A 19,521-nucleotide genomic window follows, 5' to 3' on the forward strand; every position below is an offset into this window, starting at 1 on the left:
ATGAAAAAGAGAACTATCTAGCTCAAATAGAACTGGAGTTATGAATTTTTTAAAATGAGTCTCCCAGCCGAAAATCACCAGGTTCTCAAATTTTCGACCCCCTCTATTTTCCAAAATATGTGAAAAAAAAATCCTCGAATACGTATCTCTTTTTTTTCGATGTAAAACCAGTAAAAAAAATTCAGCTAAATCAAAAATGTGTTGGTCAGAAAGGTGTTCGGTTTGCAAAAAAATGTCCCAATGCTTAGGCAGATGTTGACCACGATGCAGTAGATAAGGGACGAAATTACTGCATTACGGGATCAAATGGCAGAGTTGGCAGAGTTCACCGAGAGGTCAGAAAGTTAAACAGAAACTGGACACATCACTGAAGACGAGACTCGAGTTCACAATTAGAAGAAGTATTCGAGGAATAGCACAGAATGCCTTGTGCGTGTTGGCGCGGGTCGGATGGACAGGTGGGAGGGCAAGCGCCAATTTTATAACAAGCAGCTTGATAATTCTCGATATACGTACCTAAAGGAAGCGTTTAACTGGATGCTTGAGAGATAAGGGAAGACTATAGTACCGATTTTTAGCGCACCCCAATGAGAAATGGGATACGAAATGCGCTCAGAAGAAAAAATAATTATAGATCAACGAAAGAAATTGAAGAACAAAATGAAAAACTGGAGAAGTTTTTGTGATCTAAGGCAGCTGGTTACATAGATAATTGCATCTACAGGGTGGTTGGGAGCAGAAATGAAATACGGCAAGGATTTATGTATTCAGATTTTTATTGAACATTGTCATATGATGAAAAAGTAGGATTATGTATGGTGGCTAAAACAAATATGTACCTATAAAACTCCGAAAGGAGAGTTTGACTGAATAACTCGTTATTATTATTTTCGTACATGCATAACGACCGTTTTAGCGTTTTCTTAACTAGTACTTAAATAGTACTGACTTCCAGACACAGAGAATTCAATTAGTTCCAAATAAAATCTGGTGAAATTAAGAGAACTCGTTACACTTATTGTTAGCTGTAACAGAACTGGGTTGAAGTCAAAAATTGTTAACGAAAGTCAGGTTATACTATACTATACTTGACGATGGAAATTACAAAGAAATGGCCTCAAGTTCTCAAACTTCGACCTGATATTTTGATCAGCACCCATTGTTAGTTTTATTTACTGCGTTGGATTTGAGATGAGTTCTTAAGATAGTAAAATTATCGCCAGAATCGAATTTTATTGTACAAACTACAACCTGCGTCTAATTTGAAATATTTTCCTCTTCATTTCATTTTGCTCTGTCATATTATATTTTGACTATTATAAAGCAAATTTTAGTGGAGGTGTTAAACTTTTTTCGAAATAGAAACATGCAGTTCAGTTTTATCCTCATAATTCTATAAAAGTGTTGGGGGTTCAACGTTTTAAAAAAATTTCGATTATTGCACTTTATTACCTTATTTGAATGAATATTAGAACGTTTGGTTGCTAATTCTGGTTGATAGCTTCAGCCTCGTCAATAATAGTTGTAAGAGATAATTTAAAAGGTCAGCAAATCTAAAGGGATTCCAAATTCTTAGGTAAAGATCTTAGTACTAATAAAACAGCAATCAAAATTTGAAGTAAGTGCACGTGATTTTGAAAATAAATCAGCAAAATGCAAAATTTGTTAGCTGAAAAATCTCGCAACGTCGGCTAAGTTCATTTTGACGTTGAATTTGAGACATGAGTCGGTAAGTTATAATTAAGGTTATAATTAATGTATTTGAATATCCCGAGGTATATTAATAGGTCGCTAATAAGGCGGACAGTTTGCATCTGTAACGCCTGCAACAATGCAATCATGCTCACGCACTCTATCCGACTTTGCTGCAATGAGTCCGCAAAGCAGAAAACTAATGTTTTGACGTGGTCTATTTAATTGTAAGTGGAGTGTCTCGTCAAAAGGTTCAACAGATTAACCTGTCTCTAAAATGGGGGACTTTCTGGCATTGAATAACGGATGCGGCCAGAATATTTTACAGCTTGTTTCGCGTGGAAATGCTATTATAGCTGAATTGATGCGGCTAAAGGATTACGTGCCGCCAATTTTTAGGTTAGTATTCTCTGTTCGTTTATACCTCTTCATTCTCATATCGTCATTCTGCATATGCATGTAAAACGATATCACGATGGTCATGCTCATATGGAACACCTTCAGCAATTTCCAATTCACATAAATAATACATCCACATTAAGTTCTCACTGAGGCGTCAAACTGCAAATGAGGTATTCATTATTCTATAAACGTCCGTCAATCTCACTATCATAACTTGTCCCTTACACCAATTTATAGGCAGGCGGATCAACGTTACAGCCAAATCATCTTGGACTTCTCCTATTTCAAGGCTGCCGATGCGTATGAGCATAAAATAGAAAATGATTCTGTGAGTCAAAATTGTAATCGAAGCTATAGATGGATGTATTATATCAGAATATAATAGTTTACTCACTAACCAAATGGTCTGACAAACCCAGGTATCGCAGGAACTGGACGAAGAGATGCGTGATACATTTTCAGATATTCTGACTAGATTTTATTTGGCTTTTGAAAGCATTCACAAGTATGTTACCGATTTGAATGCTTTTACCGAAGAATTGGAGGATGGAATATACATACAGCAATCTATCGAAACAATAATGCTCAGTGAAGAAGGAAAGCAGTTGATGGTATGGACATATTGTATGTGTCTGGTCAGCTTTGTTTACTCGATATTAAGGAAGTTAATCAACCAAATATGCGGATAGTGGTCGCAAAAAAGGAGAGAATTTTATTTAAAAATATTTGCAAAAAAGATGCTGACTCATTAGAGATATAATGTAATTTAAGTTCCAATAGTCGTTAGCTTTCTGCTGTATTCCAAAGCAAGGTTATATTGCTGCATGAACTCAATTCTGAATATTATTTTTAAAACATATGTGATTTAATTTTGTCTGAAGCATATTTTCATGTGACATTTTGGAATGATGGAGGAATTATTCCTGGTGATTAAGAATGTTAATTCCAATGGATACTATGCTGAACAGCTTTCAGCTGTGTCAACTTTTTCAAACTGCGCTACAATTTTTTGAATGTGTTATGACTCGATTTGCAAACAACTTCACTTCATCAGATTATTATAGCATGTTCTTTTTTTGAAATTCTCTTCAGAACAAAGAAATCAAAAACGACTTTTTAAGCTATCCCACTTCAAAGAAATTTCGTGTTTACTAGAGAAGTCGGAGAATCTTTTGAGTGTCTAAAATTGATCATAGTTTGTAATAATATAACAATCTTTATACAAAATATTTATTCTGATCTCTTTTCTACAACTAAAATTCCATGATTTACTTGAGAAAAAAGTAGTAATTCATATATCGAATATGAAAGACGAAAGCAGGATTGCAGAAATTACTTTGAACTCACATCTGTTTCACATAGAAATATCTGATACAGTAAATTGTTGAAAGCAAAAGTTTCTGTTAATTCCGAATTTCACGAAACGAGCGATGTTTTTCATTCCTGGACGCAGTTGGTTGCCCGCAATAAACAGCCAGACAAAGATCAAGAATATAAAAATTCAAACCTTTCGTAATCCCTGATAAAAAATTTCAAAAACTATTTACTTTCCCACTCATGATCGTACATGATGTAGCAAACTGAGCAATAATATTGAAATCGTCCTTGTATCGCAGTGTGAGGCAGTGTATTTGTACGGAGTCATGCTTTTGTTGGTTGATCTGCACTTCGAAGGACCAATTCGAGAACGGCTGCTTGTTTCCTACTACCGATACAATGTACAGCATATATCAACGACAAGGGTAGATGATGTTTGTGTCCTACTCAGATCAACAGGATTTAGCAATGCACCTTTGAAACGCCCTGCAAACTATCCGGAAGCATATTTTAAGTAATATTTTCCCTCTTTGATTTGAATTGAACATTCACAAAATTCTAGGTTAAAAACTCACAAAATAATTTTTTCGTATACAGACGAATTCCGCTCAACACTCTTCTTGTTGATCTCGTAATAAGTCGCCTTCGCTCGGACGAAATATACAATCAAAGTCTGGCTTTTCCTTATCCAGAACATCGGAGCATGGCGCTAGCCAGTCAGGCTGCTATGCTAGTCGTGGCTCTAGCCTTCAGCCCGTCTACGCTTCACTCTCAAACTTCGATAATGAGAGAAACAGTCGATAGATTTTTTCCGGATAATTGGGTGATCAGTATATACATGGGGCTAGTCCTGAACTTGTGGGACTGGTGGGAGCCATATAAAGCTGCAAAAAATGCTCTCAATAACACATTTGAGGTTTCAAACGTGAAACAAATTGCTCAAAAGTATGGGCAGAAGTTAAAGGTATGCATACGATGTCTGTACGTTATTCTTCTAACAAAATTCAATGCTAACAAAAAATGTTGAGTAAGTTTCTACCTGTGATTTTCAGAAACAGGTAGCCGATACCAAAGAATTCCAATTATCCAAAAGAGTGGAGGAAAATGCAATCGGAAATACTGTCAAGCTTGTTCGTGACTGTAATGTTACTCTTCATTGGATCCTTCTCCACACCTCAATGCCTGGTATGTTCAGCGAAGGATCCAAACGATCGCGGAGTATCCGCCAACTCGTTATACAGGAATCCAAATACATCGCCATTGAATGTCTCTGGCTTTTGCTTAATACTGCTCAACTAGAGCAAGATGTTAAACAGATGTACAAACAGGTGAGACATGTTAATGGCGCGTATTATTTCAAATAATGGTTATTGAAGAAATGAAATATCTCAGTTATAATTTTCATCCTGCACTTTATTTTACACCAGTCTACTTCTACTTAGTGGAACATTCAGCATCTTTGAAATGTTGTACATTGTACAATAGAGTGAAGTGAAGTCAGATTGAAAATAAATTTCCCAAATAAACTAAGTAGGTGTGAAATGATATTTTAAAGGCATTCGAGGATAATGAAATTGTACGGAAGGATTTGCTAGGTCATATTTATTCTACTTGTTGTGAATCTTTTCACTTTGAAGATGTCCAACTTTACAGTTTGTCTATTCGGTTTAAGCACAGCAGATGCTGGGGTTCTTAAGTAGATTTGTGGTTATAAACTCTGGCCTCGGCTTTTAAAAAATTGAAATATCCAGTAAATTCAATGTTCTTTTAGTGAGTATTAATTTTCTACACAGCATTATTTTATGCAATGCAAGGTGAGATTGAAGCGAATAGATATACTGCAGCTGGTGCCATTTCCTCCATCCATTTCCTTATACTTAGACACTGTAATACTAATGTAGAGTTTTAAAGAAAGCGCATCATGAAAAAATTAGTTGCCTTAACTGCTTTGTCAGATAGTCACTTTGTTATCTTTACATTTTGTTTTGATACTAACTATACTTGAACACCTACGCAGCTGCTGACTGACAAAGAAACAATTTGGACTCGTCATAAAGAGATTTGCGTTGAACGTATTTCTGGTTTGGCAGAAGTGTTCAGTGGAAACAGGCCGCTAGATGGGGTAGAAAAGAACGAATGCTTGCAGATATGGTTCAAAGAGATAGGAAAACACGTTGATTCCCTACAGCAAGACGAGGGAAGAAAGATAGTGCAGCTGTTTCAGGCCCTGGAAGAAGTTCAAGGCAAGTTGATTGTCTATGGTTTTTTGTTAATTGTTCAGAGATTGTTGTAACATAAACTTACAGAGTTTCATCAATTGGAGCATAATCTACATATATCTCAGTACCTCGCTGACACTCGTGATATACTGCAGCGTATGCTTCGCACCAGTAGCATAACTGAGGATGTAATGATCGCCTTAAACATCGTAACAGACTGTAGCTACGCATGGAACATTATGGAGTCTTTCATAAGCATCATGCAGGAGTGTATTAAAAAGGATCCACCAATGGTTACCAAATTGAAACCCCTTTTTTCGAAGGTATTATTCTCACTTCCTGATATTGCTCAATACTCATTTTATTAGTAAAAAATGGTAATATTTCGCATTGATAATTCCTAAAAAAAAATCGTAAAAACGTTGTGAATTATGTCCACTGAAAATTGACACACACACGGTCAAAAAGTAAGAACCATGTTATTGGTGAAATGAGGTTTTTTTTCTTAACCTTGAATCCATATCTCAACTGCAGTTCCCATTGAGTTCAATTATTTTTTAACTTCTTGTCAAAAATTCCACATTTTCTATTTACTGTTTACTGATACAGTAAAACCTCATTTAAACGTTAAGCACTTGTACGTTTTTCTTGTTTATACCTTAAATTTTTCTTCGTCGAGGCCATTTGTGCCTATGAACCATGTGAAAATATCTCACTTGCAGGTTTCTCGTTTAACGTTTGGCACATATACTCTACGTTAACCGTCTCATAGCACTGTTCTCTAACTGTTAAACATTATTGCAGCTGATTTTTAAGTCCAGTCTTTTGATTTGATGTTTGCCTACCGCTAATTAACGCACGCGTTTTGATATTTCGTGTTCTTATCTACCGCTGGATGACGCAGGTTGACCTATGTGGCTATTGCTATCCCAAAGACGTTTTGGCAAGTTCAGGTCAGCACCATATCTACGGAGAGATAATTTTTACTTACCGTCACTATATTAACTTTAACCATTCGACAACTAACTTATTTTTTGGATTATGAAGAACACTCTGGTTCAAAATGACCCTGTTCCATTTTTGACGTGTTACCTGTCAAATGTATGAGTCCAATCTACCTCAAAAAATTCAGAGATGTAATTTCACTATCTTAGAATGTGATAGTGTAGTTTGTATGTATAAATATAAGTCATAAATACGAGAAAAAATGTGGAAGAGGAAAATTTTTGAGAAGAATTACAGTTTTAGAAGAAAAAGGTACAAGTTAGACCAGCGCAGTATGTTTTTGAATGTTTAAGCTAGCTGTGAAATGCTCGAACTAACTCTAATTAGTCACTTGGGGTGAATATCACCAAACACATTATTCAAACTTCTCGTAGAGTCCTTTAGTATCATAACTTTGCCGATGTTTTACAATATTTAAACAATCAATTGTGATTGGGAAAAACTAAGAGATCTTTTTCTGCGACCCTTAATCAATACCTGGATATTTTTATTAGATTTTTAGAACTCATTGTTGAAGCAGGATATCACTTTTGGAGCTAGGGTGAATTTCAGCCTGTGTGACTGTTATGCGATTTTACTGAAGTGTTACCAATTAGTGTTAATAATATTAGTTGGCAACATTACATGACAGAATAATATTTATAAAACCTCTGGAAATCATGAATTTTTCATCTGCTAATCATGAAGGTTTGAAATATTTAGATATTTCGCTTCAACGTTATTCGCACTTATACGTAAATATTGCCATATCCCTTGAAAAACGTATAACTGAAGTTTCACTGTATTTGAAAACAATGAACTATTTAAGATCAATACTTACATGAAGGAAAAGAAGTGAAAAGTTCAGGTACACACAATATATATAAGGGGTACGATTAGGTACATACTTGATATATTTTTAAGACAAGGACTAGTGTGAAATATCATAAAATAATCAAATTAATTAAACGAAAGCAAAAAAATTGTTATGAGAATATTACTCCTTGCAGATGGCATCTGCATTGGAAACTCCACTACTACGTATAAATCAAGCTCACAGTTCAGATTTGTCTTCAGTATCACAGCATTACAGTAGAGAATTGGAAGTATTTGCCCGACATGTTCTTCAAGTTATTCCAGAAACAGTGTTTGGCCTACTTGCACAGATTGTCGATTTGGAAACCAATCATCTCAAAGAGATACCTTTGCGATTAAGCAAGGATAAACTAAGAGAATACGCACAGTTGGATGACAGGCTCAAGGTACAAAAATTAAATTGTCCTCATCATGATCTCCTTATTAAGTCCCCTTTATTGCTACAGGTAGCTAAGTTAACGTACACTGTATCAGTTTTTACGGAAGGGGTGCTTGCCCTAAAGAGTGTTTCATTGGGTATTCTTCTGGTCGATTCTCACCAGCTACTTGAAGACGGAATAAGGCAAGAGCTTGTTGAAAAAATAACCCTTGCCTTGCACAGTGGCCTTACATTCGATGCAAAGTCAAAGGTAATTAAACAGTTTCATTTTTATTTTCCCAGATCTAAGTAGGATCAAAATTAATTTTTTACGACTTATTTTCTGATAATCTTGATTCTAAAAGACTAGTGAATTGCTCAAAAAATTGGAAGAGCTCGCGGTGGTAATAGACGGCTATCGCAGATCCTTCCAATACATTCAGGACTACATAAATATCAACAGTCTCAAGATATGGCAGGAAGAAGTGAGTCCAATATCTTGAATTGCGATGACACACTTTGCCCTATGTATTCAATCGTAATCGTAAATCGTAATAATAAAGATTTTTCTTGCAGATAACTTTTATAATAAATGATGCAGTTGAACAGGAATGTAAAGGGTTAATATGGGTACCGGGCAGGAGAAACTTGCGAAAGAATAAAATAAACAGTCTGCTAGTATCAAACGATTCCAACTCTATCAATTTCATGGGAAGAATTGTACGCGAATTACTACGCGTTACCGATCCAAAGTAAGTTTGAAACAATTTCAGAGATACAGGTATTCAACATTGTAACTAATACGTATCAGTATTAATTATATAATTATTGGTTAATAAAAATATGTACGTATTATTCTATCAGGACCACTGTGTATATTGAACATACGATTGCATGGTACGATTTGAAGACCCAGACGGAGGTTTTGAATCATAAAATCTTCTCCGGCATATTAAAAGCAATGGGAATACCTGGTTTAACTGGATTAGATAAGCTGATATCCTTTTTGGCATTTACCGAGATTGAAAAGTGTATAAACTACTTAGAAAAAGGATTTCAAGATAAAGTTTGGATCGATGTGTTCAACGAATTTAACAACATCACAGAGAATACAGATACACCAAAAGGTGAGATATTCATATTTTTTACACCTGTGCTCCTGTTAAACTGAGTATATATTCCAAAATTTTTCAACCATTTACACAATAGCTGATATTTCTTTTTTTATTTTAAGGGAAACACTATCAGACGATTTCATCACGCTGCGCGAAGACTTGGCCGCCAATGCTAGATTGGGTTTTGAAAATCGGACACATGCAAATGCTGCGTAAAAAAATAGCTTATGAATTAAACATTGCTTGCAAATTCAATGCCAAACAAGTAGAAATGTCATTGAGGACATTCAACAAGTATGTCCGTTATGTTAAATTACTTGAATGGTTCACAACATCTACGTGTTTCTCGTACACATTCTCCTAAAAAAATATGTGACTTCTATTATTAATCTTCGGCATGAGGAGGAAAAACATATATAATAACATATATGGCTTATTGCAGCGCAATTATATCGGAAATATGCAGTAATCGTGACTGGGATCAGCAGGACCCAGTGCGTAAAGATCTTTTGCGTAATTTGAGCACCAGATTGAATTGGGCAGGCATGAATGATCCGTATGAGAAACAATACGTTAATGCTACGAAAACCAACAACATTGAGATGATAATATTTTTACTCACTGTATCGCAGCTGCCGAAAATTTACTATTCCAGAAAACTTGGTAAGTACACGGTACTAATTGCACGTAAACAATTTATTTCGTTGTCATTATATATGGAAAACTACACCTATTTTTTATTGCAAGCTTGGATCTATTCGAATAAAATCAGGAATATTTACCGCTTGAATGTAACCTTTATTTCGTATCCGTAAGGGATTACATATTTTCTATAATTAAAAAAAAAATATAATCAAAAATTATTTTAATCAATCTTGAGGTATGTGAGAGAACAATATTTGAACTATGTTTCATAAACTTTTTATCCAAAAATGTTGAAAATTCAGTCGTTCTGAACTGGTTTTCGGAAACCCAGTATTTCCGCGGTGGACACGACAGTTTCTGCTTGCTTCATCCGAAATCAAAAAAATATAATATTTTCTGTTAGTAAGTGAGTATTGCTAGTGAATGAACGAAGGATTTTAAAAATGAAATTTGAATTTCTGGCAGAGCTTTTTGCAAAAAAGTGCGATCTTCGGTACACTTTACACCATGTATTGCTTTATAAAATAAGTTGTCATCGAAAAAAAAAATCCTTCGTTCATTCACTAGCTATACTCATTAACCAACAGAAAACATTTAGTTTTTTGATTTCGGATAAAGCTAGAAGGAGTTATCGTGTCGACCGCAGAAATACTGGGTCTCCGGAAATCAGTTCAGAAAGACTGAATTTTAACATTTTTGGATAAAAGTTTTACAAAATTTAGTGCAAATATTGTTCTTTCATAGACCTGAAGTTAGATGAAAATAATTCTTTTACTACATCAAAAAAAAATTATATAAAAAACGAATTTTTTTAAAGTTCAAGCCCCATGCAACTACTTGGGGGGAGGGACTCTGCAAAAATTTTGATCGTAGTGAGTTTTTCATTTTTGACATGATTAAAAAAGATGTGATCTGGTTGGAATGAATTTTTGATCACATTTTTAGTAATTTCAGATTCGGAAATCTCAGTGTTATCGAAATTTCACCTGACTCTCCCCTCAAGTTAGCAATTAGATGAATAGGTTATTCTAAGAAATTGAGAATATGATCATTGGGATGAACAGTTTCTGAATTTGTTTTCGAATTTTTTGTCCAATAAAATTCCTGGTTTGTTACAAATTTTGAATACAGTTTTCAATTATGATTCATTGTCTTACTGAGTCAATGCATTGTCAGAATATTTTATACAAAAAAAGAAATATAAGTAAAATGGAGATGAATACATAAATAAATAGAATACCTGAAATACACACCTATCGTTAATTGTAAAAGTGATTCACTTTTGTTACTTTACTCAGCTAGTCTTTTGAGCAAAAAGGCTCAAGATCCCGTTGATGCAGTCGTTTTCGTCATAGGAGTTCAGACCATACTACATCAATGTAATGCTGCCGCAAAAGAGGATTATGTATCACATCTTTGCCAATATATCCTGTCCTTTGAGATCAGCGATGGGTAAGTACTTTTCTTCGTCATTACACTCATAACTCAATTGGTGATTTACGTATCTAAATATTGAAATGATGTTTTAAAACTTATTCTCACCAAAATATTCAAAATACACTTGGTTTGACACGATAAGTGACTCTCAAAAAATGCTATCGTTATTTTTTCCAACTTGATCGTGAACTGTGTAATGATTTTTTTAATAACTTCTCGGAGATTCGTGCTTTCCATAAGGCTACTCGGTGGAAATGTATATACAGGGTGTCCCTAAATTGCCTCCCACGGACTAGCCAGCATGATACCTCGTCCGACGCATAGTTTTTGAATTATAAGCGATAGCGCTAGGCCAATCAGAGTGCACCATGTCATGTAAATTTGCCGCCACGGAAATTGCTGTTTTGTTCGTCTGGGTGAATTATTATTATTCGTTTACGAATTAAATATCGACACCTCCCCTCTCTCGCTGCTGTACCCATTATGCTTGAGGATGCGCTTCTGTTTACACACACAAGTGTGCCGCCCATGGATGTGCGGCCGGCAGCGTGTGCCGCGGCAACAATACCGAGGTCAGCGCCCGAGAAGGGGTACAACAGGGAGAGAGGGGAGGTGCCGATATTTAATTCGTAAACGAATAATAATAATTCACCCAGTCGAACAAAACAGCAATTTCCGTGGCGGCAAATCTAGATGAAATGGTGCACTCTGATTGGCCTAGCGCTATCGCTTATAATTCAAAAACCATGCGTCGGACGAGCTTCCGGAAAATGAATTCTCGGTTGGATTTCAACGAGGTATCATACTGGCTAGTCCGTGGGAGGCAATTTAGGGACACCCTGTATATTAGGGTACTTTTTTTCGGACTATTTTTTTTTTGGAGTGTACTCCTTAAGAAACGATTTGAGTTATAGAACCCGGTACGGAAATTATGTGAGGAGTAAAATCAGGTGTAACACGAAAACTTGAGGCGTTATAGAAAGAGACAAACATATATATTGAACGTGCAAAAGAATGAGATGGAATACATTACACAGCGTATCCTATACTCGGAGTCTCCTGTTTGTGCGGTGCTTCGTAGTCTCACTGCGTAGTTCACTACCTCTGGTCTGAGAGTTGAATGTGTGCGTATGTTTGACGTGTGTGTTGTGTGCCTGCGTATGAATTTATAAGACGTGACGTTATCACGTCAAAATATTTGAAAATATGGGAGAAATTGATTTAGATGATAATGAAGAAGAATCCGAAAAACACATCGATGCGGTTAATTGGTAAGCTTATCGTTTACATTTATGAATAATATACATTTAAAATACGAACAACTAGATCTTTTATTCAGTGGTTTTATTATTTTTGATTAATTGGTTTAATATATTTTATTCAACGCATGCCCGATTCTAGCGCTTTCTCATATCTGCAAAGTAAACCTCTAAGTGGCTGTTTATCGACCGGCGCTTAATAATATTAAAAAATCAAAGTAGATTTCGTCGTTTTCCACCGAGGTCGTATAATAGTGCTATTATAGGGGCAGTAGGAATAGCTTTAAATTTACGTGCGTCCAATAATGGAGACTGGTCGGTTATCTGCGCTCTACAATTACCATACAAGCAAGTTCAATTTCCTGTAATTTTTACCAAGAGTGTTTGTAGAACGGTTAGTATAATAAAAACTAATCAGTGTTATTATCAAGGTGCACTATTTGATTTAAATAATATTATATTTAATAGTAATTGAAGTAACCTGTTAATTATTAAACTTACTCTATTAAGTCCTAAAGAAATCTAGACGTTTGCGCTGTGACGCTAAACAGCCACGGACTTTACTTTGCAGATTATAAGAAATCGCTAAAATCGGGCATTTATTGAATAAAATACAGTTCACAGTAGCGCACTTAGGTAGTCATTATCCGGCCAGGACAATTGTTTTAGCACTCATCTCCGGGTTACATGCACGGGCCTTAGGCTAAAAACATTGCCCTGGCCACATAATGACTACCTTAGTACGCTAACTGTGAAACATACTATTATATTTATATATTATTTTCATTACGTATATTAACCCTTAGCGGCACACATGTTTCCTTACTTACTGTCGACTTGAATTTTGTACTCGAGGGTTTTTGGGGTCGCTGATTATGAATCTGCACTCAAAATTTGAAAATTCAAGATGGCGGATTTAATATGGCAGACCAAACGTGCAAAAACTCGTTTGACGAGAGCGAAAGTTGGTACTCGGGGGTTTTCAGAGTCGCTGATTACGAATCCGCACTCAAAAGTTGGAAATTCGAAATGGTGGATCCAATATGGCGGACCAAAACGCAAAAAGTCGTTTGACGAGAGCGAAAGTGGGTACTCAGCCGTTTTCAGGATCGCTGATTACGAATCCGCACTCAAAAGTTAGAAATTCAAGATGGCGGATCCAATATGGCGGACCAAAACGCAAAAAGTCGTTTGACAAGAGCGAAAGTTCGTACTGAGGGGTTTTTGCAGTCACTTATTACGAATATGCACTCAAAATTTGGAAATTTTTGAAGTAATATAAATAATCCGAATAATTACAGATACATGTTTGTTTCTCTTATCACTTTGCAAGATGCGTTCATTTACCCTCCTTTCTATTCAATATATATCACAATCATCGGTCGTAAGGAGTAAACTCCAGTCGTGCATCGGAGCTGACACACACACTTTTTTTTATTAAATTTTATAATTAAATTTCCTACAAATGTTCTATTAAAATTTTTTTTTTAAATTAACCTGTGGGTTGAGCTATCAATAAAATAACAAGAAGAAAACAAGAAATTTTGACAAAATTTGACTTTATTGATCTGTACTGCCTCACCGGTGTAAGTTACAGTTAAGTCGTAATGGGCACGTTTGTGGAGCGCTTAAGCCTGAGTAATTTCCAAGTTCGGGCGATATGATAGCACAAAATGCGGCCAAGTTATAGAAATTTGAAAAAAAAAAATTTAATTTTACATGTAATTTAAATGAGAAATCTTCTCACGTTCTGGGAGAGTACTTAATACTAAAATTAAGGGCTCAAATTTTGAGGAAATTTTTTTTAAGCATTTCCAACAAAATTTCAGGTCGAGAGCGAAAAATAAAATAGTCCCAAAAAAAAGCACCCTAACATATATATAAGTGTTTCAAACAAAAATTAAGGGATTTTTCTTAACGCTACCTGATAAAATGCCTGTTTGGGACCTAAAAAATAGGCCGAGGAGCCAGGGGCCCCGTCAGCTGCCGGCAGGTGTGGATAAACTATCTCTCTGAGTGAGACTTTTTTGTCACACTTATTTAAAATCTTCATTCACGTCAGGGGGTTGTTAAAAACCGTTCAAACCGTCTGACAATTGACATATATTTTTTAAATTGTTTATTGAATATACCATAAAAATTTTAGGATGTCTAAAGTATATTTTTTGGGTATAGTAATTAAATAAATTCGGGGGGAGGGTCAGGTCATACTTTAAAACTCAAAATCTAGTCTGGGATTGTTATTTATATATTACAAAGCTACTAAAACAGAAGATCAAAAAAATTCAACTTGCCCAAAAGATATTTTTTGGGTTCATTTTTTTTCAAATCTAATAGGTTGCGCAGTAGCAAAATAACCACAAGACCTCTACCAGACCCACCATTCCAGATGCAGCCATAGTAATAGTGTTTTTTTTATTATTTTAACGTGGGCAAAACACCTTCTCTAAATTTGTCATCAGCTCTTGGACTATTAGTGTTTCTGTTTCGAACGCTATGGCAGAAAAGTGGAAGTTATTATATTCTCTACGTGTTTCAAAGCATGTGGTATTTCTTTTACCTCGCAAACAATTTGGTGCAACTGATTTAAACAGTTACGCCTGCAAGCTCCGGTTAGATCAGCAAAGTATACATGGCATTCGATCGATGTAAATTTTTTGTTGACTAGATTCATGTAACTCATTTTATGTGAAGTACCTAATTGTTTTTGTCAAAGAACACGCGACTTGGAGGAACAATACATAAAATTCAAATGAATTGATATTTAGTTGACTCAATTTCGGAAACACATCAAAAGGTTCATTTCGAATCAATACTTAATTTACTCTATTGCGATAAAAAAGACTTTTGTTGAATCAAGGGATTCGCTTGACTAAACCACTTTGACAAACTAACTAAATCAAAATTGTTGAATTGAAGTCATCGTATTCAGAACAATTAAGGGATACTAGATTGAATAGAATTCTTTTTCCTCCCTGCACGCTCGGGAATCGCGGGATTATTTGAATATGTATTATATTGTTGGTATATTTTTATTTTTAAGTTTAATAATTTGCAAAAGTTGCCCCCCGCCCCCCGATGGTGTCCAGGACACGTAGGTACCCAACTTGCCCCACCACGCACTGGTACGCCAGTGTATGTCACTGTTGTAGCCTTCGATTCGGCTGATCGTCGTCAATCAAGCATCGTAGATGGGTGCGTTTTTACGTCTCCTTTCTTCTTTCAACCCACTTATCCTTTTCTCGATCCATCTTTCTCTCTATCTCCCTTCATGCGACAAGGGAAATTATTCAATCAAAATAATCACATTTCACATTCGGCTGATGATCCTCAATCAAGGTTCGTAGATAGTTGCTTTGTTACATTTCCTTTCTTCCTTGAATTCGCAATCATCGTCTCCGTTTTCCCGAATTTTATGTACACAATAGACAGACCTTCAGCGTAATAAATTCACGATAAAAAACATTATTTTTTCCTTAATTTTTCTTTTTTACTATGGTACTTTTTATGATAGTAAAATTGTGAAACTATTATTTTTACAATAATACGATTTCTCTGATAAGATTCTTCGGTAACTCGTATTTTTTCAAATTTTCTTAACGGTACGCCGTAGTTAACAAAGAAGAAAACCACATTTTTTTTGTATAAAAACTGAATTATTGAACAAGTTTTCGTCGTATTATTTCAAATTGTATTCTGTTCTTTCTAAATATTTGGTATATATATCTCACTATCTATAAAAAGATCTTGTTGAATTCATAATCTTAGCTTTTGAAAGACGCATGAAGTTTGCATTTATTCACGGTACTCTAATATAGTTTACGAAATGAAGAGCTATTTTCATTTATTATCGTGGTCCAGATCACCGGGAAGGTGGTTTCCGTCGTCCAGGACCAGCGCTCCGTAGTATTCGAAAGTCTTGTAGTTCCTCTTCATGGTTTTCGGAGTCTAGATCCTGCGCTCCGTAGTTTCACGCATATACCGTGTCTGCATAGGGTTTCCTCTTAGTGACTTTGATAACAAAGTTTTCGACGGCATATATTAATACTATAATTCAGACTACTGTAAAGATTGATAAATGTTTTTATCCAAATGTCCAGATAAAAGCGGATACGACATTTTTGATCCGTGCCTATCGTAAATTTTGTTGAACAGATAACGATATAATCGGGTGGATTCAAAATTTTCCTGTCCGTCTCTGTTTCAAATTTTGATCGACAATACAGAATGAGGACAAGTGGACGTATGGATTTGGGATTATCTAATGATCGCCAATCACGCTTCGATGGTTTCTTTTTTCGGTCCTTAGTTCTTCCTTTATTTACTACCTTTCTCTCTGTATCTTCGTCTACCTCTCTTCGTCTCTCTGTCACTTCAGAGATCTGCACAACGCATTACCATAGACTCACTGCTTCCCCGCCTCGTGAATGGCTTTTGTTTGATAGAAAACGTAATTTATAAATAATCTATTAATCCCTTTAAAATCGTAAACGCAATATACTTACTAATTTTATCCAGGCGATCCACCAATTATCGAATTCAGAAAATCTAACTCTACTCAATCTTTTGCAGATATTACATTCTAGACCAGAAAAATCATTATACAAACTTGACTTTGAAGTTTGATCATTGAAATCACTGATCTTATTAGCGGTTCCTTTACAATGGCTGAATGTTACGAAAAAAATCGAAATGTTACCGAAACTAAGTTGGAAGTACTAGGTTACCAAACAAATACAATTCGAATATAATTAACGAGAAAATGATAGCTAAATGCTTTTTTGTGGTAGTATAATTTACTTCCTGCTTTGATAAGCATCTGCCTTTCATTGAGATCAGAAATTTCTCGCACATTTTATTGACTGGTAGAGCAGTTTCTTTGGGCCACAGTCACTTGCATCAGTTGTCAATTAGTCCAGTCAATCCGTGCTCAAAAAGGGGGTAACCGTGCACTTTGGGTAGGCAACGATTTTTTTTTTTTTTTGTATCGTAAGGTCAGCCGTGAGTGTAAAACCGTGTTTTCGGGACGGGGGGTGTTGTCATTCAGCCGCCATCTTGAAATTAAGGGTGTAATTCTTTTTTCGATATAAAAAAGCTAAAAAGCATTTTTACTGTAGGATTTCAAATTTCTGAGTTATCTCACCTTACAGTACTTCGTCTTCTTATTTATCGTATTTTTCTGCTGATAATATGTTTATTATTGATTTTAGATAAAAAAATTATAAAATAAAGTTATAAATAATTGTATAAGCTACAAAAATGCTCTTCACAAAATTTTTGTCAGCCTCACGGTTCCGGAGATATATCGCAAAAAGAATTACACCCTTAATTTCAATATGGCGGCCGAATGACAACACCCCCCGTCCCGAAAACTCGGTTTTACACTCACGGCTGACCTTACGATATAAAAAAAAAAAAGAAATCGTTGCCTACCCAAAATGCACGGTCAAAAATTATACACGAAATATTTATTGACAATTTCAAAAATTCGCCATTCTATAACAGAAAGCAGTAAGGGTTTGGAAAGTCTTATAAATCATCTTGCTTTCGACTTGAGCAAGAATTACCGATGTACATATTTTAGTCCAGTCAATCCGTGATTTTTGAATTTAAATTTTTTTAAAAATAATTTTTGAATCACGGATTGACTGGACTAAAATATGTACATCGGTAATTCTTGCTCAAGTCGCAAGCAAGATGATTTATAAGACTTTCCAAACCCTTACTGCTTTCTGTTATAGAATGGCAAATTTTCGAAATTGTCAATAAATATTTTGTGTATAATTCTAAATTACAGAGGAATAACTTACATTATTTGGACAGACTCTTAGTGATACATAAAGTATTCGGTAGAGAAGTGTCACAAAAATTTTGAAACTTCTACATTTGCGGTTGCGTATATCCTGCACTCCGAATCGATTTGATTGCAATTTAGGAAAGAAAATGCACTGTTCAATGAAAATTCGATACAATTTTGTTGATTCGCTGGAAGTTCGAACTACTAAAAACATTTACAATTCTGAGAATTTTCCACCAATTTTTATAAAATTTGATACACAAACTTTCGTTTTCAATGTAGGTGTATTTGTTTCTCTGTCGGTATCATTCGCCACTTGGAAATTTTACACGTACGATAGTTTATCCGGGTCTCTCCTGTTCGAACATCTGATAAACTAAACCGAGTTATTGAGGACTAACATCGCCTGGAATTTGCCTGGATACGAAATGTCTATTTTCATTCGGAGTATGCGAAAATATATTTTTGAATTTCAGGACAAAATTGAAGATTCTCAAAACACGCTATTTTTGATTTTCAAATTCTTTAAAAAAAACACCGAGAAGAAACCGCAAATTTTCACCCTTGAATCAACATGAGACGAAATTTATTTGATTTATTATTATTTCTCAAACAGAATTTACACATATTGTAGTTGAATTTATTTTTGACCGTCATGATTGTAATTGCACTGACTTCGAATCTCGCGTTTTTCTTCCTCCATCCTTTCATGCCACAAGGGGAGTGAATTAATCATATTCATTACATTCCACTCCATTTAGACGAAGATTTTATACTGGGGTATACAAACTATACAACTTCAAAAGCAATTTATGCTATTAATAACGACCAATCGTTTTGTAATATTCTAACGAACTTATGAAGATATAAGTATGAATGATTATTTTGATATAATGTCGACGATCCGTACATTTCACTTACCAGATTATAAAAAGTTACATACCTGTGCTCCTGTTGTTACATACAATATTCATTGTATCGAATTTACAGTTCGAAGAACGCTCAAATCCTGGAGGAAGAAGGTATCACCGGACTGAACTACTTAGAGGAGTTCGTAAAGTACTCCAATTTACCAAAGTCAGCTATACTGAAGCACATTCCGCTCATTCTCTTGGATCAGTATCACACGAAGACTATGAAGTAGATTACGTATAGATCTTTAACTGAATGCGAATTTATCCAAATATTATTGTACAGAGGTGTAAAAAGTTTCCGATGAGAATAAGATCTTAGAAAATAATTATACACGTGTACAGTATAGACATATACATATATCGACCCATATTTGTGCAAAATCACGCATATGTGTAATCGCATTAGAATGATGATGCTAATGCGATCAGTCGAGCTGGAACAATAAACGTGTTGCTAACAGTTCCTAAGGCTGTTGGTCTTATATAAAACGCAGTACCCATCCTTG

At 35.2% G+C, this 19,521-nt stretch overlaps 1 protein-coding gene and 1 long non-coding RNA gene across 5 annotated transcripts; one reads left to right on the forward strand and one right to left on the reverse strand.

Moving 5' to 3' along the window:
• The first annotated feature begins 1,857 nt into the window (after window positions 1-1,857).
• On the forward strand, window positions 1,858-19,483 carry LOC124298816 (WASH complex subunit 5). Of its 4 annotated transcripts, XR_006906886.1 has the most exons (18): window positions 1,858-2,091; window positions 2,332-2,422; window positions 2,514-2,705; window positions 3,711-3,925; window positions 4,009-4,375; window positions 4,464-4,739; window positions 5,429-5,654; window positions 5,718-5,953; window positions 7,625-7,876; window positions 7,937-8,119; window positions 8,214-8,333; window positions 8,425-8,600; window positions 8,713-8,975; window positions 9,083-9,257; window positions 9,406-9,626; window positions 10,907-11,060; window positions 15,348-15,499; window positions 19,092-19,229. XR_006906886.1 is itself a non-coding variant. In XM_046751337.1 (17 exons), the coding sequence occupies exons 1-17, from the start codon at window positions 1,970-1,972 to the stop codon at window positions 19,243-19,245; spliced, it is 3,423 nt and encodes a 1,140-aa protein (XP_046607293.1). In that variant the 5' UTR covers window positions 1,860-1,969; the 3' UTR covers window positions 19,246-19,483. The 4 variants fall into 4 exon arrangements, 3 of the variants coding, with proteins under 3 accessions (XP_046607293.1, XP_046607294.1, XP_046607295.1); XM_046751337.1 differs by lacking the exon at window positions 15,348-15,499 and having other exon boundaries at window positions 1,860-2,091; window positions 19,092-19,483; XM_046751338.1 differs by lacking the exon at window positions 15,348-15,499 and having other exon boundaries at window positions 1,860-2,091; window positions 4,470-4,739; window positions 19,092-19,483.
• LOC124298825 (uncharacterized) lies at window positions 5,957-6,727 on the reverse strand. The gene is made up of 2 exons (XR_006906890.1): window positions 6,289-6,727; window positions 5,957-6,030 (listed from the first exon to the last, which is right to left on the reverse strand). It is a non-coding gene; the product is annotated as an uncharacterized LOC124298825 (long non-coding RNA).
• Window positions 19,484-19,521: the final 38 nt, after the last annotated feature.

Source organism: Neodiprion virginianus, chromosome 2, assembly GCF_021901495.1.
Source record: "Neodiprion virginianus isolate iyNeoVirg1 chromosome 2, iyNeoVirg1.1, whole genome shotgun sequence".
NCBI lineage: Eukaryota > Metazoa > Arthropoda > Insecta > Hymenoptera > Diprionidae > Neodiprion > Neodiprion virginianus.